General features: G+C 43.1%; 2 protein-coding genes across 3 annotated transcripts; one reads left to right on the top strand and one right to left on the bottom strand.

The window, feature by feature from the left end:
- Positions 1-734: 734 nt before the first annotated feature.
- On the top strand, positions 735-13,600 carry LOC130694475 (myosin-I heavy chain-like). Of its 2 annotated transcripts, none has more exons than XM_057517559.2 (15): positions 735-1,708; positions 7,128-7,562; positions 8,293-8,477; positions 8,606-8,950; positions 9,048-9,324; positions 9,455-9,693; positions 9,774-10,061; positions 10,246-10,419; positions 10,554-10,749; positions 10,827-10,998; positions 11,135-11,346; positions 11,432-11,878; positions 11,947-12,224; positions 12,292-12,391; positions 12,479-13,600. In XM_057517559.2, exons 1-15 carry the CDS (start codon positions 880-882, stop codon positions 12,646-12,648), a joined length of 4,347 nt encoding a protein of 1,448 aa, XP_057373542.1. In that variant the 5' UTR covers positions 735-879; the 3' UTR covers positions 12,649-13,600. The 2 variants fall into 2 exon arrangements, with proteins under 2 accessions (XP_057373542.1, XP_059350982.1); XM_059494999.1 differs by lacking the exon at positions 735-1,708 and adding an exon at positions 4,252-4,678.
- A 355-nt stretch (positions 13,601-13,955) lies between these two features.
- On the bottom strand, positions 13,956-19,911 carry LOC132087912 (nucleolin-like). Its single transcript, XM_059495003.1, has 6 exons — positions 19,404-19,911; positions 17,010-17,201; positions 16,765-16,825; positions 16,661-16,708; positions 14,693-14,918; positions 13,956-14,447 (listed from the first exon to the last, which is right to left on the bottom strand). Exons 1-5 carry the CDS (start codon positions 19,525-19,527, stop codon positions 14,696-14,698), a joined length of 648 nt encoding a protein of 215 aa, XP_059350986.1. The 5' UTR covers positions 19,528-19,911; the 3' UTR covers positions 13,956-14,447; positions 14,693-14,695.
- Positions 19,912-22,501: the final 2,590 nt, after the last annotated feature.

Here is a 22,501-nt window from a genome sequence, read left to right as displayed (position 1 = left end):
TCTTTGGAGAGCTGCCTGACTTGTTTCGTTTTTGGCTTCGTCCTTGGCGGTAATTGGCATTCAAGAGGCATCGTTTCTAATAAAGTAGACTAACGGGAGTGAGAACTGGTAGTGGCATCAGAAAAAAAAAGGAAAACCAGGAGCCTCGACTCCCTAGCGCTCATCAAAGATTAAATCAATCAGCAGGTAAAAAGGCAGTGCAAGATGCAGACCCGTTGTTTTTGTTTTGTTTTTTTCTTTTTCATTTTTTTATTTCATTTTCTTGTTTGCTTCGTTTTTCATTAAGGGGCGAGTACGGTCGCCTTGACGCCCGCCCACCTAGCAAGCTATATTAGCTGGCATTCGGGGCCTGCTGGCTCGCTTGTCCGCCCGCCGGCGCCAAAGACATCACCATATCGAAGGAAAAGAAAACCACCCCCACGTGACCGGAGACGGAGAAAAAGAAAACCGCACCCGCTCCTGTTGCTTGCTGCTTTTCTTGCTTCAGCACGAAGGGAAGGAAAACCAAAGGAAAAAAAAAGGGGGAGGGAGACGGGTAAAAGAAAGAGAGGCAAAATAAAGGGAGCCGGTATTAAGAACCTTCAGTACTTTATAGTCGATGGCACGGGGCACACAACAACCAACCACCGTTCACTGCTCGTTCAGTTGTGCTTTTTAGTGTGCGTAGTCTGCTACGCTAGAAACAACAACCCACACACGACCATAGTTCTTTTTGTGTGTGTGTTTTTCTTCCCAAAAGTCGACTGTTCCGTTCGAATGAACTCGTTTTCTTTTTGGCTGCGTGCGGCTCGGATCGTACCCATGCGGTTCTTGGTCATTTTGACGTTGCACCGAAATTGAATAGGAAAATAGCAGCGCGACCGAGAAGGGGAAAAAAAGATGAAGAACTTTATCGTGGCCTCGGTTCTCGGTAAAGGCAAACATAATCATCAGCAGACAGCGGAACAGCAACAGCAGGCCGACCAGGTAATTAGCAAGAACCGGCCATTAAAGGGAGGACAGACTCAACAGCCGCCACCGCTAAAGAATGTCGGACGTCGGGCGGATGTTCATCAGCATCAGACGACGGCCAAAGAACGTCCAAGAGGGAAATCGTGTGATCGATTGGTGCAAAACCGGAGCGAGAGTCATCAGCATTTCTCCAGCGAGTGGAGTGATGACGGCGGATTCGGTCAGTGGCGAGCCATCCATCATCGTCCGACTTGTTCCTCGAGGCCGGAACCTTACTATCATCACGCTCGACCGATCTCTGTGTCCATCACGGACCGCATCCAGTTTGTGCTCCGTCAACAAGATCGGCAGCAACAAAATCATCATCAACAACAACAACAACGGCAGTTCGATAATGGCTTCCAGCTGGCGAGTAATCGTGGATTCCACAAACAGTTTACGACCCATCATTATCCGGAATATCATCAACATCCATCGGCTAATGGCAATGGGACCATGGGCACGGCTGGCTGGGCCTATCAAAGTGGCAGTTCTAGTGAAGAGGCCGTTGGTCCCCAATCGCTCGATTCTCAATGGGCGCTCCAGCGGCAACAACATCGACACAACAACCAAAATAGAGTCAATCATCCGTCGTACCCAACAGGGGCGTCGTCGACGGTGGTGGACCAGCAGTCGGCCTCGGCGCTTTCCAGAAAACTTTCGACTTACGGGACACTACCCCGTAATCGCCAGCGATTCTTCACGGCCAAATATCATAGTAAGTCATTGATTACAAACAGTTTTTTTTTTCTTTCTTTACTTTCTTTCGTTTAAGGATTATTTCGTTGGGTTGTTTCGCTCGGTCCAACTCCTTTTTTTTTTTTCAGCCGGCCAGTCATTGGCGGAAGATTGACTGGTATTAGTTTCCGGTTGGTCTCCTTCGGCCAGTTGGGAATTTTTCAGAGTCGCTTTTCATAGTTTTGAACAAAGTGTATGATAGTTTTTGGTCGTTTTAGCTTCTGATTTTCACACAACGGAATTCTTGCGTCGTGTTTTCTGTTAGGCTTTATCGCTGTTACGGTTGTGTGGGAAAATCAAATAAAAAAAAAACATAGGAAATAAATACAGAAATACTTGCATGCCATCTAGCGGGAGTTCCATCGGCGACACATGGTTCTTGTTACGGATGTTCCTTAGACGTTATGTGGGAAACAAGTATCGACACAATAGGTTTACGGTCTACCTTTTCGTTTCGTTTGTTCTCGTTTTTGCTGCAAGAGGCGACGTGAAGAACTACATTCATCTCAGTACTTGTTTAGCGAACAGAAAGAGATGGCGCCATTTCTCTTGTTTGACGACAGCCACAGCGGGGGAGAACACGCCATAAAACATCACACGTTTGATGAGCCCATCTCCCTTTTTCATCTTCATTTTCATTTGGTCGGCGTAAGAGGAAACTCCTCATACCCTAAAAATGAAATAAAAATACACGTAAAAAGAATGTGGTCTGGTTTACCGTGGCGAATTTTGTAACTATTTTGCTTACGAAGGCCAATGCACCGTTTGTCTTTTTCCCCTTGTTTTGCCTTTTTCTTAAACCCTTTTCTTTTTTCTGAATATGCGTGCAGTAAATCTATATTTGTTTTACGACTGGGCGATAAAGTGGCTTTCAAGAAGAACAAGTCACCCGTTTCATCAACGAACGAGCAGAAAGAAACGAAAAATAAATTACAAATTAAAGAACGAAGTCGAAAAACCGCAGACGATCGTCCGCCACCACGATGTTCGATGAGCTTCTTTCATTTTTCCCGTTTTTTTTTTTCTTTTTCTATTTATTTTATTGAGTTTCTTTGTGTGTGAAGGAGAATAGTTTCCGGGCTTTCTCTTTCTCATAAAAAAAAGAAAAAAATGGTTTACCCAAATGTTCAACATTTGCGACACATCGCGTTGGCGGCCCGTTAGTCTACCACGAATTTCCCAACTTTGATTTGTTACTGTTATTTAAGGGAGAAAAATTGTGTTTCCCATAGTTAAAAAAGGAAAGACATAACTTACGATTGTTTTGTTGTTTTCCATTAGGCACTTCACTTATTCATACATACGATGAGCTTCGTGAGAAGCACCTAATATGATAAAAAATCTGATCAAACATGGATGAACATGTGGCCATCCAATGCACTACAGCCATCTAGCGGTCATTAAAATCAATACTTTTGAAACAGAGTACCGGTCGATCACCTTCGTGACTTGCATGAATTTAAAAAAGGAGGGGGGGGGGACACGTATTTTACGGTTTCATTACCTGCTAAAAAAGGAAGAAAAAAAAAAGAATTTTTTAACTTAACCTTCTTACCTTCGTGCCCAGAAGAACGGAAGAGAATCATCATTTTGCCGAACGAAAAAATTTCTTGAACAGGAATAGTTTTCTTGGTAGTCACGTTCCTCACTGTCTCACCAGTACGGCATCCGTTTGTTGCTGCCGTACTGTTGTCTTAAAATAATTTCAATGGTGTGAGGTCACACATATCAGTGCCATAGAGGGAGGTAAATGTAATCCACAGTCCATCCTTCTTGCCCCCATCCATCTTGAACCCACAACCAGGACGATGAGCTAATGGCGCGCGCGCCAACGGCCATCATTAGAGAAAGGGTGGCGAAAAAGACCGGGAAAAATCACGTGACAGACAACACGCGCCCTTTTCATTGCCTTTTTAGAGGGAAACGGGGCTTAGCTAAAAAATTAAAATGAAATCTGCATACGTGTTTACTTGTGGACGTGATTTCTTGTGGACGACGAATGGGCGAGGACAAGGTCAAAGTCAAGGAGAAGGAGGCCGAGGATTTTCTTTTGTTTTCAATGTGATTCCTCTGGGCCTGACCGCGGGACAATGACGAAGACCGATCAGCTTTTTGTTTTTTTTTTCCCTTCGTCTTCTTCTTCTTCTTCTTCTTCTTCTTAAAAGGAAATTTTCATTCTCCACTGTTTCTTTATTCCTTCGTTTTTCTTGGGTTTTCTCTCCCATTCCGATACATCCAGTCCAAGTGGGTAACACCGAGAGCGCCAGTGTGTCGGACAACACTTTGCAACTAGCGCCTCCACATCCCTCAAGGGCATAGAACAACAGGTTCAAAAGAACGAAAGAAAAGAATAGGGAGACGAATAGAATGAAAACTAGTGTGCAGCAAAAAAGCACCTTAGCACAGGTAGGGAAGAAAAGAAAGAGAGGGGGGCTAACACACATACATCCCAAGAGAAGAAGAAGAAGAAGAGTGGCCAACCGCCACCACCAGTTGCTCTTCCCTCTCGGCCGAGTTCAGTTGATACCCGCGAGCGCGAGCCATGGCCGCTCTTGCTGCTTATGGGTACGGCCATCGCGCGCCGTGATTACTTACCACTTTGACCCGTTCGTACACACTCAACCAGTACGAAAATACACTTGTTAGTTTTCTCAGAAGAAAGACCGTTTTTCGGCCAGTGAACTTGTTGAGCTTAGCCATCGTCGTGTGTGTGTCTGTGTGTGTGTTCAATTTGTGCCTACCTGCGTATGTGTGTGTGTGTATGTGTGTGATGGTGGTTTGATTCTTCTCTCTCAACGAACCGAGTGGTGCAGTTGTCGCTGAGAAACTGGGAACAGGGAGGGGGGGATAGGGGGGAAAATGGCGACCATCGGCCTGTCCAAAGTCTTCATCCTGGACAAATACTTTACCGAATTGCAGAAATTCTGGGAAACGGAGCGTAAAGTTCAAGGTATTCTCATTTAACTAATTCATCACATTCTCAATTGTTAAGAATATTGTCACTTTTCTTTCATTCTTTTTTTGTCTCGACTGGCAACGAGCTGTGCCAACTTGGACTCACGACTAGATCTTTTCCCTCCTTTTTTGTTTTCCCGAACGTGAATGTTTTTTTTTTTTGGTCTTGTCTGGGTTGTGATCGATTTCGAAACGAATCTGAGAAGGGGCTTTAGCCATTGCAGATTGCACCTGGAAGGGAAAAGAGGCCATTTGGGTGGGGTAAGAAGAGCGCGAGACGAGACAGAGAATGAGGTTGAGGAGAAAACAGAAGGAAACGACCTTTTTTTTTTTTTTTTTTTTTTTTTTTTTTTTTTTTTTTTTTTTTATTTTCTTCTTCGTTTGCTACTAAACACAACTGTTAGGGCGTGTATCTCTTTTCTTTTTTTGTGTTTTAACGGTTTGTCTTGTTTGTTTGTATCTCTGGCGTCGTCTGCTAGAGACACCGCCAGAACAACTGCTCATCAAAAAATCTCTGGTTCGTGATTTGTTTGCACTCTAACGTGATGCACCAGTCGTTTTAATAACCATGATTGTGTGTGTGTGTGTCTTTTTCCCTTTTTTTTTAAAATTTTATTTATACGTGTGAGTGTGTGTGTGTGTGTGTGTGTGTACGTTCCCCACTGCACCACCAGTTGCGTGAGTGGCAGTGCGGCAGCATGCGCCACCCATCGCCGCGTGAATCACGCTCCCAAATTGGAGGATGAAGGGGGGGGGGCGAAGCAAAAAGGGCTTAAGTAACTCCGTGACACGCCCACTCTCTTGCTTGGCGCTGTTGAATCGATTGATTCCATCAGCCCGTGATGAAATAAACAATACACACACACACACACACAGAGCCGGAAACAGCTTTTCATTTGCTTCTACATAAATGTGGGGAGAGCAAGAGATAGAAGCAAAACGAAAGATGATTCATCATTTTTCCTCTCTTTTTTTTCTTTCTCGTGTCTGTACGTGGTGGTCCTAGTAATTCTAACAGCAGTAGCTGATGCAAAAAGAAAAGATGATTTCAATCACTCAATCTTGCCTAGCCGATTGAAGCAGGGAGTGTGTGCGTTGAGAGAGAGATCGATGGAGGATGCTGATGAGGATGGCTGCAGGTTAAGTGCTAGCCTCGGTAGACACACTACTCTACGCGCTGTAATGACAGGTCAGCGTTTGTGGGAAGATTGTAGGGCGGTCTCTTACCACCAGATTCAAAACGAAACGAAAGGAAAAAAAAAATAAAAATCAAGGCGGGAAAAAGAAGAAGAAAAATTCGAAATCGTTAGGACTGAAAAAGAAAGAAAAGATGGACAGTTGATGTTGAAACTATTAAATTGTCCAGTCTCCCCTCGTTCTCGTTTCTGAGCGTGGGCATTTTCTCGTCGTTTCTTTTCTTTAAAAAACTAATGAGATGCAAAAGATCCTGAGGGATAGGACACACACGCACAAGATGCTCGTATCACATGAACAGCTTCTTGCTTCGTTCAAATATCAAATTCTTTTTTCCCTTCCAAAAAAAAAAATTAAATCCTCTTTTCTTTCGTGTGTGTGTGTGTGTCAAGTTTCTAGATTCGCACAACTTGTTTGTGTTGTCTTGTCAACAATTTTTTAAGTTAAAAAAAAAAATGTGTTATCCCCCTCTACCACACACAGCATCTTGTGGTAGCGTGTAAACTTGGCTTTTCTTCTTCTTCTTTTGGCTTTTTACCTTTCTTTTTTTTTATTTTCTTTTTCCGTGTGATGATGGATCGTCGATGCCCTTGGAACCGGAGGGGGAGAGAGGGGCAACGGACCAACAAGTGGAGAAGAAAAGAAAAGAAGAAAAAGAAGGAAAAAGAAGAAGAAAAAAGAAAAGATTCATTGTACCTGTCATTAGCGTGTCATTCCTCCGCCCGTGGCGCTCTCTCTCTCTCCGGAGCCTTTCTTCTTTTATGTGTTTCCCCCCTCCACCTGAAATCGGCCGATGGGAAGCTGCAGGGCAACTACTTCTCTTTTGTATTTATAATAGTCTTGTTTCTTTTATCTTTCTTTTTTTTTTCTCTATTAAACAAAATAATATATATATATATATATATATATTTCTTTTCACTATCCTCCATTTCTTTTTTATTTTCTTTTTTTTTTTCTAGTCTGGTTGTTTCCAGCTGAGATCTTAAAAACTCCTCCCACAAATCAAATGAAAGGCTTGTTCCTTTTTCTTTAAAAGAAGAAAAAAAAACAAGAAATCAAATAAAGAAAGAGTCAAAAAGTTCAATTTTTTTTGTGGTGTGTTGAAAGAATTCAAAATTCATCGAAGGGTAAACCCCCCCCCCCCCCCCGCAAAATTCCACCAAGTCCTACAATGAAATAAGAAAAAAAAAATAATCAAAGCCGAGATGACGTAATAATAAATAATAACTGAATTTCGGTATTGCCCTCAGATGCTTCGTCGTCGATGGGTGAGTCGGTGCACAACAGCAACGGCGGACAACAGCAACAACAGCAGCCACACGGGCAACAACAGCAGCAACAACAAGCGCACCAGCAACAGCAGCGATTGCGAGGCGTTGGCACCAACGGGGACGTAGGGACGTTACGACCGGGCCGTTTGCCTCAACCACAACAACAACAACAACAGCAACAACATCAGCAGCCACAGCCTGCGGCGATTTCTTCCGCGCTGGCCACCAAAGGCGGCGACAGCGCTGGAGGAGAGTTGGGGTCTGCCACTTCGTCGTCGTCGCCCCACTCGGCCGCCCACTCGACCCATTCAACGGGCCTCGTGCTCTCGGCGCCCACCTCCCTCCAGCCGAGCTCTTTGACTGCTTCGCAGTCTCAACAGCCTCCGCATTCCACCGCTAAAACGGATCAGACAGGTACCTTTTGCTTTTTTCCCCCTTTTTTTTTCTGTACATTATCTATGAAATAAATAAAAACGGCCTTTCATGCCGAAACTGCGAACTGGCCGGCCTGCAGTTGGTCTCGAGCCTTCCTTACCTTTTTTTTTTTTTTTAACCCTCCTCTTCGACAACCACCTTCCTCCCAATGACCGCAATCTTCCTCCGAACCCCCCCCCCCCCCCCCCCTCCCCCCTGTAGGTGTGGTGGAAGGGCTCCGCTGTGTTATCGCCATTTTTTTTTCTTCCACACAGCCTTCCGGGGCCAGTAACCGGTTAAAGTTTCCGCCATTTTCTTTTTTTTTTTTTTTTTTTTTTTTTTCAAAGAATGAAAAATAAGAAAGAAAAAAAAAAGATAGCTCTCTCCAAAAGAAAGAAAATGGTTCCAGTCATCTTTTTTTTTTTTATCATGCCCCCCTTTTTTTTTTTTTATGGGGTCCCTCTTTTTTCTAATTGAATATTCATCAAGTAACTAGAAAATGTTGTAACATTTTCTGGCAAAGTAAGCGCGCTGGTGGACACGGCGGCCATATCTTTTTCTTCCATGATAATTCCTCCTCCTCCCCCCTGTCTGAAAATGAACCGTCCACCGCAAACTCCCACGCTTTCATTGTATGACTGTTATTTCGTAACGGCTAATGGATCAATGAAATGTTACAACCGGAAAAATTTATTAATGAAACTCGAAATGTTTGATGATTTCGAAACAGAAAATGGCGATGCTCTGAAGAGACGCAACAACGAGTTGTGCTCTGGAGGAGGCGGCACGCTACGAAGAGGAGCCGCCCGATCTTCGCCGTCTAATGTCGACGATCTGATCCATTTGGCTGGACCATTAACAGAAGATGCCGTCCTCAAGACGCTGCAGGCTAGATTCTATGCCGACGAATTCTTCGTAAGGATTTTTAACATTCAAATGTTATAAACAAAAAAAACAAAACAAAGAATTGCAACTCGTCACAGATAGAAGAGCAACACTCTAACATCTTTTTTTTTTTTTTTTTTTTTTTTTTAATTATGAAGACAAACATCGGACCGATTCTCTTGGCTTTCAATCCGTACAACGAAGTGGGCAACGCCTTGACCTTATCCAGTACCCGCAACATCGTCCAAAAGCCTCAACTGGTGCGTGTCGTCCAAGAAGCTGTACGCCAACAGTCGGAAACCGGTTACCCTCAAGCCATCATCCTGTCCGGATGCAGTGGCTCGGGTAAAACCTACGCCTCTATGCTTCTCCTCCGGCAGTTGTTTGACGTGGCCGGTGGCGGACCCGAAACGGACGCCTTCAAGCATCTTGCCGCCGCCTTTACCGTTCTTCGATCCCTGGGCAGCGCTAAAACGCAGGCCAATTCAGAATCCAGCCGCATCGTAAATTACATTACCATTCCCCCAAAATTTAAATGTCCTCATATTTAATTAAACTTTGAAAAAAAAAAAAAAAAATTTCTAAAATTCAAAAATGTAGGGCCACTTTATCGAAGTGCAAGTGACGGACGGAGCTCTCTACCGGACCAAGATCCACTGCTATTTCTTGGACCAGACGCGTGTCGTCCGCCAATTGGCCCAGGAGAAGAATTACCACATCTTTTACCAGATGTTGGCCGGATTAACGGCTGAAGAACGGGCACGACTTTCCCTCGAAGGCTATTCCGTCGACAACCTGCGCTACCTCAATCGCGGTGACACGCGATGCAACCAGGCTGAAGATGCCCGGCGATTTGCCAACTGGAAAGCATGTCTTGGTATTCGTGCCCTCCATTGATTTTTTGTTTTCAAATTTTTTTAGATTGAGTGGGCGGGTCCGCCCAACAAGGCCATTGTTATCTAATCATTTGCGGGTTTTTTTTTTTGTTTTTTTTTCCATTTTATCAGGTGTACTGGGCATTCCATTCTTGGATGTGGTGCGCGTACTGGCCGCCGTCCTCCTTCTCGGAAATCTCCAATTTCACGAAACGAGCGGAGGTGGGGGGCAGTGCGAGACGCACGAAGCCGAGCTTAAAGCCGTCGCCGGACTCTTGGGTGTGACTCCGGCCTCGTTACTTCGCGGACTCACGATGCGGACGCACAACGTCCGCGGGCAACTCGTCAAGTCCATTTGCGACGCCAACATGGTATGAGAAAAAAACAATTTTTAAAATCTCTTTATTATCAATTAAAATTGAGGCCTCATTTGCATACGTAAAAAAATTAGTCGGGTGGAGCGAGAGACGCGCTGGCCAAGGCGCTTTACTGTAGGACGGTTGCCACTATCGTCAGACGGGCCAACAGCCTCAAGCGGCTGTGTATGTCGGGCACGCTCAGCTCCGATTCCAATGATTCCGTCCATAACCAGGCCGAAGTGGCCAGTCAACACGCATCGACAGTAGGCACGGCCGGCTCAAAGTCCAGCCGATCAATGGCCGTTCTCAATACCGCCGTCCGGCACGCTACCGATGGATTCATCGGTATTCTAGACATGTTTGGCTTTGAAGATCCAAAGGTAAATACAGACATTTTTTAACAGCCAATTACCATTGACGTACAATCCCCAAATTTTCAAAAACTTGTACATCAAAAGGATATAATAATCATCAGAAAATCATTATTATTATTTGTTTGTTTTTTATCCCTCCCTCCGACCGACCGCACACGCCAACGCGATCAATCAAAATCGGTTACTGCAGCCGAGCCAGTTGGAACACTTGTGCATCAACTTGTGCGCCGAAACAATGCAGCATTTCTTTAACACGCACATCTTCAAGTCGAGTATCGAGTCGTGTCGCGAGGAGGGGATCCAGTGTGAATTGGAACCGGACTACGTCGATAACGTGCCGTGCATTGACCTCATCTCTTCGCTGGTACACTTGACACACTTCTTTTGTTTTTAATTCATTCAAGGACTTGACTATTTTTGCAAAACCGGTTCCTTTTTAAATTCTGCATTTGTTCTTGTTTTTTAACGTTTGAAAAATAAAAAAAAAAATCAAAACAGCGGACAGGCCTGTTGAGTATGCTGGATGTCGAGTGCAGCGCCCGCGGTACTCCCGAGTCCTACGTCCAAAAGGTCAGGCTCCAGCACAAGCACAACAGCAGACTGTTCGAATCCAAGTCCGCATCGTCTGATTTGCGCGTGTTTGGCATTCAGCATTTCGCTGGCCGAGTCGTTTACGATGCCAGCGATTGCTTAGGTAAAATAAAAACCTGCTTTTCAATTTTAAATCGATAGTTAACGTCGTAAATTTGTACGTTTTTTTTTTTTTTTTAGATACGAATCGCGATGTGCTTCCGGACGATTTGGTTTCCGTTTTTTACAAGCAGAGTTGCCAGTTTGGCTTTGCCACACATTTATTCGGCTCGGAATTGAAAGTGCTCTTTGCCCAGGAGACGGCGCCCAGGGGAATCCGCTTCCGCATTTCGCCCACCTCTCACACTGACCTGTAAACAAAAAACGCAATTGCTCTTTAAATATTCATTTGCTTTTAACAAAATGTTCAAAAAAAAAACAAAAAACGATAATGAACGCGTGTGACGTTATTCTTCTGTTTATTCTATTGCCGTTTATGGAACTCGTAGGTTGAATGGCGACGATCCGGTGTCGACGCTGACGCAAGACTTTCACACCCGGTTGGACAACTTGTTACGAACTCTTGTACATGCCAAGCCTCACTTTATCCGGTGCGTCAGAGCCAATAACACCGAAACGCCCGGCCATTTCGACCGATCTGTCGTCAGCCGACAGGTCCGAGCCCTCCAGGTCCTCGAAACTGTCAATCTCATGGCTGGAGGTAAAAGAAATTTTCCCATTTCTCACGAACATTGTTTTCAAAAAGAAAAAAAAATAAAAATAAATAAATGATTAAATTTGGCCAGGATATCCACACCGGATGAGGTTTAAAGCGTTTAATGCCCGCTACAAGATGCTGGCGCCGTTCAAGCGGCTGAAACGGCTGGACGACAAGGCCGTGGACGATTGCACTCTGATCTTGCAATCGTTCCAAGCCAACACGACGCTCCAACTGCCCAAGGATTCGAACGTCAGTACCAGCTGGTCGTTGGGCAAACGGCACATCTTCCTCAGCGAAGGCGCCCGCCAGCAGTTGGAGGCATTGCGAGCCGAAACGCGTCACAATGCGGCCGTGGCCATCCAGTCGACGTGGCGCGGATGGCACTTTCGTCGTCGCTGGCCCACAGTCAAACGCCAGCTGGAATTGCGAATGGGTCGAAACGCCAACAATTCCACCATGTCCGTCAACAACGGCGCCAGTCTGCAAAGCCACCAGGTGGCTGGTGGCGCCTCACACGTCAATCTTAATCGTGGCAAGATCCTTTTAACGTCCTGATCGAAATTCTCTTCAATTTTTAATCGATTCGATTTTTATAAATAGGTAACTCTCATCCAGCCAATCGCAATCAACAACAACAACAACCTCAACAACAGCAGCAGTTGCAGCAACAGCAGCAGCAGCAGTCACAACAATCGCAGCAGTTGGCCGGCGTGGGCCAGAACGTCGGCTCGTCGCAACAACAACAACAGTCGTACGGCCGGCCAAGGCCGCAGCCCATCGCTTGTACGCCTCCGCCCGAAGCTTTGGCTGGCCTCCACCAGGAGAAGTGCGACGCTAAGACCATACAACACACGTGTTCTCTCTTCGGTTTAGATTTGGTGAGTCATCTGCTTTTCCATTTCCAGCGAAAATGTACGAAAAGTAATAAAAAATTTTGCATTTTAGGAGAGACCTCCCCCGTTGCCGCCCAGCCGGTCTTACACAGTGGCGGGCAACAGTAAATTAGGATATCCGCAGACGAGGATCATGAAAAGTACATTTCCAGGTACGTCTCTCATGCGCTTTTGCAATCTTCCGTTCTTTTTTTTTTTTTTTTTTTTTTTTTAAATCCCGATGCATTCGTTATAAATAGAAGATGCTAACGGTGATGTGGTGTTACGTGGCGGAGAGGCTGTGATGGTGATGGGCGCCTCTCACCGCAGGGGTCACCTACTCGTCGAACACAAGAACCATCACTTCCACGTGCCGTATCAGTTTCTCGAGCTCAAGCCCAACAGCCAGCAGCCTGGCGTCGACATTTGAAACTTTGAAATACCATCGATACATGTATAGGAAAGGGAGGAGGAGTGAAGAAGATGATGACCTTCTCTCTCTCTCTCTTTTTTTTTTTTCATCCATCATCCAAATAAAAAAGAATAATATTAAAGAAAAGAAATGCTGATTGATTTTTAGCCTCACCACTAGAGGCTGGCATCGGTCCTCCTCGGGAAAAGAAACATTTTTTCTATATTTTCTCTAGCCCCCCCAACACAATAAAGACAAAACAAAAAGAGCCTTATATCTGTTAACGTGTTTCTTCAGTTGCTTACAATTATCCATTTTTTGATCTGTGTGTGTGTGTGTGTGTGATTTTTTATATTTTTGTACGTTAGAAATCGATACTTTCTTCTCTCAGTCCAGGTGCGATTGTTTTCAATTTGAGAATTTCTTTTTAGAAAAAGAAAAGAAAAAAAAGGAACTTGATTCGCTCTTTGACGCTATCAGAGACAAGCCCAATGCTCAATTGTTTATTATTTTTTTTTGTTTGTTTTTAATTTTCACATTTTTTTTTTCAACCACTAATTAATCTGATTTGCCCGAGACATGGTCCATTCTCTTCAATTATTATATTATCGTCATTCTTTACACAATTGTTACAATGATATTATCAAACTTTGCACCGATGCCATATTCAGCTGTAAGACGATGAAATTAAAAAAAAAAAAAAAAAAAAATAGAAGACGAACGCGAGATAAGAAAAATAATTAACGAAAGACAACAACTATATATGTGCCATGATGTCGTCAGTTTTTGAGTGTCTCCTCTTGCCCTCTCACGCCCCCACCTTCCCATCTTTATCCCCGACATTCACTACTTTCTTTCCTACCTTTGTTTTATTTCTTTTTCTTCTTCTTCTGATTTCCCATCCTGATACCCCCTCCTCCCGCCTTCCTGACTCGATATGAATTTATGAATTAAACAATATGAGATATTGCCTCATCCGTCTTCTTTCTTTTTTTTTTTTTCCCGATCCAAAACTCTCGATGCTGATCAACAATCTCCCTGCGTGAATACGAAATGTTCGAGAGAAATGCTGGCGTCTCTAAAAATGAAAATTGGATCCGTTTTGTCTTGATTGCCCGTGCGTGTTGAAAAGCCGTTGCCCTTATTTGCCAAATGTCTTATACGATTGGATGCAACACACACACACACACACAAAGACGAATCACTCCTCTCACGGGATAGATATTGCATTCGATCTATATAATAGCTGTGTGTGTGTGTGTGTGTAACGTACTCTGTATTTAGATGAGAAACGGCAAGCCATTACCCGTTGGGTTTCGAGTGTAGGGCTCTTGATCAAACACGATGCCTCTACTTCCATCATTCCGCTCCCCCCCCCCCCCCCCCCTTTTTTTTTTCTTTATTGTGTGCCCTTTCTTGTTTTATCTTTTTTCGTGTGTGTGGTGAGGAACATTTTTTAAACAAATCGGCCTGCGTGTTGGTGAGTACGTCGCCAAAAAAAAAAAAAAATAAAATAAAATGTAAGAAATGTTTATGACATTCGTGCGATACGGACACGCACACGCTCGAGGAAGGGGTAGAGTGACTGGTTGAAGAGTTGGGGGGTGGGGGGCGAAGAATGGAATTACAGACATTGAGATGAAAATGCAAAGCGAAGGGGATTGTGGGGCCATAGCTTGGTTTCGGGTGTGGACCAGTAGATATGGAATATTGTACATTCGATATATTATAAATAATTCAAAGCTGTTGCCGCTGCTCTCGTGTGCTGATGGAACACTAAAGGAATGGTTCGACTCCGGTCGTCATGGTGATGTCGTCTGCACGGGAATAATGCACACATGATTTATAGGCTTACATCTTTTAATATCTCTCTTTTATTGACTAAGAATGTCATCTCATCTTCTTTTTCTCTCTCCCTCCATTAAAGATTCAAATACTATACTGTATATATATATATATATACATTCATCTTTTTGAGTTAATACCCGGAGCCACTTATTGATAGAAGAAGAACTACTTAGTGTGTGGGAACATATTTGCGACGAACAATCCGGGAACGTACCGATTAGATGAGGAAAAGCCGTTCCTTCTTGAGTTGGTGATCTTTGCCATCGAGTTCCATCTCGTCTTCGGTGTCGAGCTGCGAGTCCTCCGACGAGTTGTGGCCGTCCATGTCCTTGTCGTCCTCATCGTCGTCGTCTTCTTCGTCGCTCGACCAGTGATCCGCCTCCTCCTGATGGGCTTCCAGAGCCATGAGTGTCGGGAATATGGCGTCGCACGTTCCGCATCTTTGATCAGAAGCCAAAAAAAAAAAAAAACGGCCGCATGAATTTCAAAAGCAAAATATAAATGATCCGCGGTTGATGAAGGCAACGCCGCACACATAAAGGCGGAACCGAATTTCAAAGATCAAACGAGAGCCAAAAAAAAAAAAAAATAATAATAATAAAATAAAAATAGAAGAGAGTCATTGCAGTTCGAGCAGCAACAAAGATGAAACCATGCAAACAAGAAATGTTGAAATCAAAGCCCAAGATCTAAAACATCTTCACGAATGATGCCATGTGAAAAGAGAGAGGTGGCTTTCTTGCTCGGCTGTGTTAACATCACAGATGTACTGAACTGAGACGCACACACGCAAAGCCAATCCATACCAAATATAAGGGGAAACCAAAGGCATCCGTCATTAGATGTGCACTCGTCAAACGAAAACAACGAGCTCTTGGATCAATGTTTCGTACAGCCGAATAAAAAAAAATATACAAGAGAGAGAGAGAGAAAGATCGAACTTGGCCTACATGCAAATGGCAGAGCCTGCGCGTTTAGCTTGTCACATTGGTGAAATTGCTACACTGGCGTGCTGTTTTTATATTATTGGCCAAAATGTTTTTTTTTTTTTTATTTATTTTTGCTGTAAAAAAAAAAAAAAATATTTGAATGATGAATTCGATACTGCTGACTCTGATGTCAGTGTCTGAAGGTGAAATAACAAAGCCAAACGTGATTGGTCGACTGGGAAAAAGTCGTGAATGAAATTGAGTAACGATCCTGCGTCATGCCGTGGTATTTCTAACAGAAATCCATCACCTGCAACATTTTTTTTTTTTTTTTTTTTTTTTTTTTTTTTTTACGTGAAAACAAAGGGGAGGGGGGGGGGTGATTGAAATATATCGGTCTGGCAATGGTACATAGGAGAGTAGCAGCGGGGTATTCCATTTCATCATTTTCCGAATTTTTCGTGGAAACTTAATCTGAAAAGAAACATTGGAGGGGCCCCCCCAAAAAAGAATGACGTGAGAAATCAGTCAACCGTTCGACGCCTAGCAACGTTCGGAGCTTAGCCAGATACGCACACACACACACACGTGCTGCTCACGCGTGCAATGAAATTACAAGCCTCCGACCGTCTTTGAACATGCCCAAAGTGAGCCAAAGTTTCTTCTTTTTTTTTTTTTTTTTTTTTGAATAACATCAAGACGAGCGTGGGCAGGATTGCGGTGGAAACTCTTAATTTGCCCGAACTTTTCATTGCGGAATTTTTTTTTTAGATTTTAAGAAATCCCAGGAATATACATATATACCGTATATATATATATAACGGCTGTGTGGTATGCATGGACTGCATTCGGCAAACAAAAAAAAAGGGTGGGGCGGGCGTGGCCCGCTGGCTCAGAGTTTTGCAAATGACTAGTGGATATAGGGAAATGCATTTAGGCAAAAAGAGACTCGACTTTGTTGGCCGTGTTGCGCCCCAGTTTTAAGTATACGTTCATCAGAATATAGTGCCACACTACTCGCAATCCCATCATCGATCTCTGCATCATTAATGGGCGAGGTGGGAAGGGGGTGCGGGTGGGGTTATCGAGATAGAACTAAAGGTGTGTGACCGGACTACGCATTCGCACAAAAATAAATCATAATAAAAGCGTACAAATTCATCACAACCAAAAAGGGTTATGCCATTTCTCTATGGGTGGAGTAGACCCAAGAGAAAAAAAAAAAAAAAATGGCCGACAACAATAAAACTCACCCGAAATGACGTTCTCGTATTTTGTGCCGTTCCAGGATGCGCGTCGAACTAGAAACGTCACGATACAATCATTGCAATATTATTGTTATGTTCTTCGCATGTACCTAAATGCCCGCTCGCAGACCCAGCACGTTAACCTGTCGATTTCCTCATCGTCGTCTTCATCTGGCACAACACAGAAGAAAATCATCCCCATATGGAAAAAGAGAAAAGACCATTGTGGAACGCTACAAAGTTGAACACATCTCGATTCTATTAGCGCGTGTCAAAATGACGAGCAACGACAACACACACACACAACAAAAGGGAAGGTTGATGGGGGGAAAAGAAGCGTATTCGCTTTGATTACCGGAATCCTCATCCTCTTGGCTGCTGGAACTGCTGTCGTCGTCGTCTTCGTTGCCTTCGTTGTCAATAGATCCGAAACGACGGTGACGTTCGTTTTTATTTTTGCCATTTTTCTTATGCCTGTCCGTCCGGTTGTTGTTGCCTTCAACGGCCGATAGTTGCTCGTATTCACATCGATTCGGTTTGCCCGAAACTGTTCCATTCCGCGACGTTTCCCCATAGCCGAGGGTGGACCGAGCGTTCCACCATCCATCATGACACGGACGCAGAAGAAGATGAAGAAGTCAGCCGTCAAGGAAGAAAGATAAAAACAAAAGAAAAACGAAAAATACATGTAGGAGAATTGCGTATATTGTTTTGTTCGTCGTGCAGGGGTACATACACACACACAGATGGCACGCACGCGTTCAATCTGTGTTCCTTTGTGTGCCATCGATTCAACGCCCTTTATGTGTGTACGTCCTCTCGGTCTACACCCAAGCCTCCCGTGTATTCTGACAATCAATGGCAGGTTTTTTTTTGTTTTTTTTTTTTATATTTTATTGTTGCTTATTTTATTTTATTTTTTTGAGACACATGGGAAATCTTCAGGAGGGCGCACCAATTTTCGTGCTGTCGAAACAGCGTATGAAAAGCCATTTGTATTTTTCAATTTTTTTTTTTTAAACGTCGCATTTTCACAGTAGAGGTGGAATAGAAAAATGTGACACTCGAATCGATGAATACATTGATTTTATTCAACGTCTACTTGACCCCCCCCCCCCTAACCCCTAGGCTTTTGAGGACCTCTCCAGGTCTAAATATTGTCACGATTCCTAACGGTCGTACAGCGTGAACCTCAACGCTTTTTTTTTTTTTGAGGATGAGCCAATGCGCAGAGGGTTTGACACCACACCCACGGATGCTTCCATTTCATTGATTGGAACCCATTATTAATTTTTTTTTTCAGATCAAATAAAGGCAAAAAAAGAGGTTAGATGTCGGTGAATAAAACAAATAATAGGCCACCGCTTTTTCTCGTTTGCGTAGAACGAGATTTTTCCAAAGGATCGTTTGGAAAAGAAAAAAAAAAAAACTTTGCTGAATCAAAGTGCGATCAGAAGTTGGAAAATACTTTTCCCGGACTCATCAAATAGTGAATGCTGGAAGCCCTTTGAAGTTGCGCTTTTCTGTTTCAGACGGAGGGGCGAACTTGGCGTATAAACAAATGGGAAGAGCAAGGAAAGGCGAAGAAGCCAATCAAAGTGGCCTATTATACAAGAGCCCAGGTAACAGTTGAAAATATTTGCTCTTTAAAAAAAAAATCAATTGCCTTTGTCTTTTGAATGTTCAGCAATATTCATTAGTCAGTTTGAAGAAAACAAATGTCGCTCGCTTTTTATTCAGCGTTCGCATGCTATTTAAAAAATCAAGTTGGCTGCCAAAGTTGTGCCCGTTTGTTATCCGCCTTTCTTCCTATCTACGTACACAAAACGTGTCCGTTGCCTTTTGCCGAAATGTAAGGAAGCAAAGCGAGTCAATTATTTAGCGCTACGGCGCACAAACATGCAACGTCGAGAGACGCGGCGAAAAACTTGGTACCCCCTTCATTCGCATCGTTGTTCTAACTTGCTTTTTAATTTGCAGGGCCCGAATCTAGCGGGCAGATGTCGAGACGGGGATTCGGCGAGATCATGTTTGTTTTGTTTGTTTTTTTAACTTCGTGATTGCGTTCCTTTCAGTGGGATGTTTTGCATAATTCAGCCGTTAAGATTTTCCTTTCGTTTTTAACGTTCTATTCGTAGCTTAGTGTTAAGTTTTCGATGTTGTTGTTTTTTATTTATTTTTTAAAACTACCGATGCGATTCCTTTCGCTTAAAATTTCAGTTGAGAACAAAGTTGTTTTTTAAAGGTCTTTCAACGTGCGGATTTTTGAAGGAGGATGCGTCCATGCGTGTCGGGAAAGCGACGGATCATCCGATTTTCACCCGAAAAATGGTTGGCGCCCCCGTCGCAAGTTTCTTTTTTTATTTTCACGCTGCGCAGGGCAATCCAATCTGTTCATTTATACAGATGGCTAGACATTAAAATGAATCTCCTTTCACATCGCGCAAGTAATGGCACCCGTTGCCTAGATACAAACTCGTCCCGCCATTGATAATCGATTTCCACGCACATCCCTCACACACACACACACATTTGCAATAATAATAATAAAAAAAAAAAAAAAATCATTTCACCGTGTCTATTTCGATGCAAACATGAGAGTTATAAGCACCGACCATTAATCCCAGACTTTGCATTAAACGAGCTCCTATTCATAAATCAACCCTTACGCTTATGCCTATTTTTTTTTTTTTTAAAGCAAATATTCCATCGACATTGACATCTAAAAAATAAGGAAAGCCATAGTTACGTGATTGGTGCGATGCGCTGCTGGTGATGTGCCCAGCGAAACTGGCAAAAAGTTTCTTGGACGTACTGAAAAAGAGCGACGATTTGAGTATCCAAAGGAAATTGGAATTGCTCCCTGCTGACATGTTGTTGGCAGTGTGGTGGCTTTCAAAAAAAAAAAAGAAGAAAAATATAAAGTCCCGTCTTGCTCTTGAACGGTAAAAGGGAAGTCCTGATGGGGCACGACGCTGGTGGCTTTCAAATCGAATTACGGATGACGGAGGGAATATAATAGGAGTGGCTGTCGTGTAATATTGTACGATGAGCAGCTGTGGCGGAAGACGTTGCCGTGTGGGCGCTACTGGAAGCCACGGCACGCCACTGTGCGATGAACACACACACACACACACACTCGCACACCAGACACACTCTCGCTAAATGGACGGTGTGGACGATGGCGTATTTTTTATAAAGAAAAAGAAGAAGAGAGAAGGAAACGTGGTTAATGTTCAAAACGGATGCTCCGTAAGCGAAAGTCAGCCGGCGAGTGAGATGCGCTTCGTGAGCGTGAGTGACTCACGTACGACACCACTACGCCGGATGTATCAGCTGCCTTACATTGTTGAGGGAAGGACGCCTGCGCCGATGTTTCCTCGAAGCAAAAAAAAAAAAAAAAAAAATCAAAACAGAAATCTTCGTTTCTCATTCCGATGTGTTATCGACATTTCCAACATTTCTAGCGAAATTCATTGAAAGTGGGTGGAATCAGACGAAAAGAAACAAGGACACTATATATTGTAATCATCAAATACCTATATATACTAGTTGTGTCATCCTTTTCTTTCCCTCCCTTTTTTTTTATGGGAAAAGCTTTCAGACCGGTGCTCTATATGTTATAGGATGCAATATGCATGATGTCTACAGTTTCAATTGAGATTTTTTTTTTTTTTATATACTGTTTATATTTTTTTCTCAAATCCTTCCTGTCTCGCTGGTTTCTTCTTTGTCGTCAAAGACCCCCCCCCCCCCCCCGACCTTTTTTTTAAATCGATTTTTCATATCGTTGGAGCTGTTGGATCGAAAGTTTTCATTCTGCCCCGTCTCCGATCTTCAGCCAAACTTTTATTACAGGGCATTTTAAAAATCCCTTAAGACTTACGAAGAAAGTACAGGAAAATGCATTACAACACCTGGTGTGAGAGTGCAACTCCCACAGCCGTTGCCCCTAGCAACGATTCCTCTCAAAAAAAAAAGCTTACTGCCTACACGCAATTAATTAAATTCTCTCACTTAAGGGGGCAACTCAATGTCGCCGCAAAACCAGGCCATTCCAACTCTCTCTCTTTTTTTTTTTTTTTAAATAATTAGTTAGTTTTTTTTTCTTGTATGTTCCTATCCCCTAAAAAAAAAAAATGAACCGGCTTCTTGTTTGTGCCACTTCATGGATTTCTATGCGACCGAAGATATCGAATCACTTTGCCGTGGATGTTTGATCTTTTTGTCCTAGCGAAAGCTTGTTCCAATTTCCCTTGATAAATGCTATGAACAAAAAAATGGAGTCAAAAGCGGTAGCAAGCTTTTGCTTCTTCCGTAAAAATAAAAAGGAACGGATGTAGGAGGATGGCTGTACCGGAAAGACGGGTAAAGAAATAAGAGACTTGTGGCCAGCGAGAGAAGGAAAAAAAAAAAAAGGGGGGATTGTGACTATACTCAACAATCGCTACCTAATAGACGAAAAACGACATGCTTGTTACCGGATGCTGTCCCCATTCAGTTTATTTATTGGGACACTCCCATTTTGTTTTTCTTTTTTTTTTTTTTTGTTTTTAACTCAAACTCGTTTCATCTTCGTTAGGGTTGAATACAGAAAAAAAGAAACAAGAAAACTAAATGGATGAAAGACAAAAATAAATCTAATCAATAAATAGCAAACCATTCGATGTGGATAGACGGACCTTTGCAAACATAGAAAATAAAAAAAAAAAACCCTCAAAGTTTGCTGGAACGAGACGATATTGTAATGATGTTCATATAACATCAGTCGTTCATCAAGAAGTGCTTCATTAGCGACTAGCTGTTTTTACTCTATAGAACATACAGCGAGTACGTATAGATGGTCCATCTAATTATATTAGACGCTCGAAAACGATGCTAATTACAAAACAAGGACGTCTGGTTCTTGTAGTTAGCAGAAAATAAATAAATAAATAAATAAACAGAAGAAAGAGAAGCTCATGTCCCCCTCAAAGTCCACTCTGCCGAAACAAGCCCTGACTTTGACAAGCTCCATTTTTATCAAGAGGATAGTCAGCATCAAGTGGCCTGATGAAGTATATGCTAAAACGTGAAGGAAAAAAAAAAAAAAAAACTAAAAAAACTAAAAGACAAATCAAATTTTGAAAACATTCACGAACATTGCTCGTTATAGCCGAGCAGCTTAGCCAATTACACACATAGACAAAAGGTGAACGAAAATTGGGAATCTTGCTTAGGCCCCACGCCATTACCGTTTGTTAGTGGCTAATATACACAATAAAGCAATCGACTTGACGTCCTTATCTTCATTTCCCCAGCTTTCTTTTAAATACTGCTTCATAACTTTTGAACAAAAGCGGGCTGCCGGGCTGCCGTTGTAGGTTCGTGAGGTTCTTGCCACGAGATAATGAACTGGCACTGGCAGTCGAAGCGGCAAAGCCTACACACAGCGTGCGGCTTTTGCCAGATGAAAGCAGAAGGGGCAAAAGAAAAGGAGTAAACAAAGAAAGAGACCTTGGTCATTTGTGGCGAGGGGGAAAGAGAGAGAAAGTCAAAGACGTCGAGGGGCCAGTTTGAAAAGAAGTTGCACCGAAGCGCGTTCTTCTTCTTCTTTTATTTTCCATGGGGGTTGGACAGCGATGCGTCAATAGCAGCAGCGCGTGGTCATTATCGATGGCTTCTTGTCTCGCCTTTGATGCTATTAGTCTCTGCGTCTGACGAGCAAAAACTCGGAACGCAACACCGCGGCAACATATTCTATATACCATCTTTTTTATTATTTATTCATTTTTTTTTTCCTACATTATTATCTATACATAAAAGACGCGTCAGTGCGCCCACATTTGTATAGGAAAGGACGCGTAT

The sequence above is a fragment of the Daphnia carinata genome, chromosome 4 (assembly GCF_022539665.2).
Source record: "Daphnia carinata strain CSIRO-1 chromosome 4, CSIRO_AGI_Dcar_HiC_V3, whole genome shotgun sequence".
Lineage (NCBI taxonomy): Eukaryota > Metazoa > Arthropoda > Branchiopoda > Diplostraca > Daphniidae > Daphnia > Daphnia carinata.
This window is presented reverse-complemented; position numbering and strand designations above follow the sequence as displayed.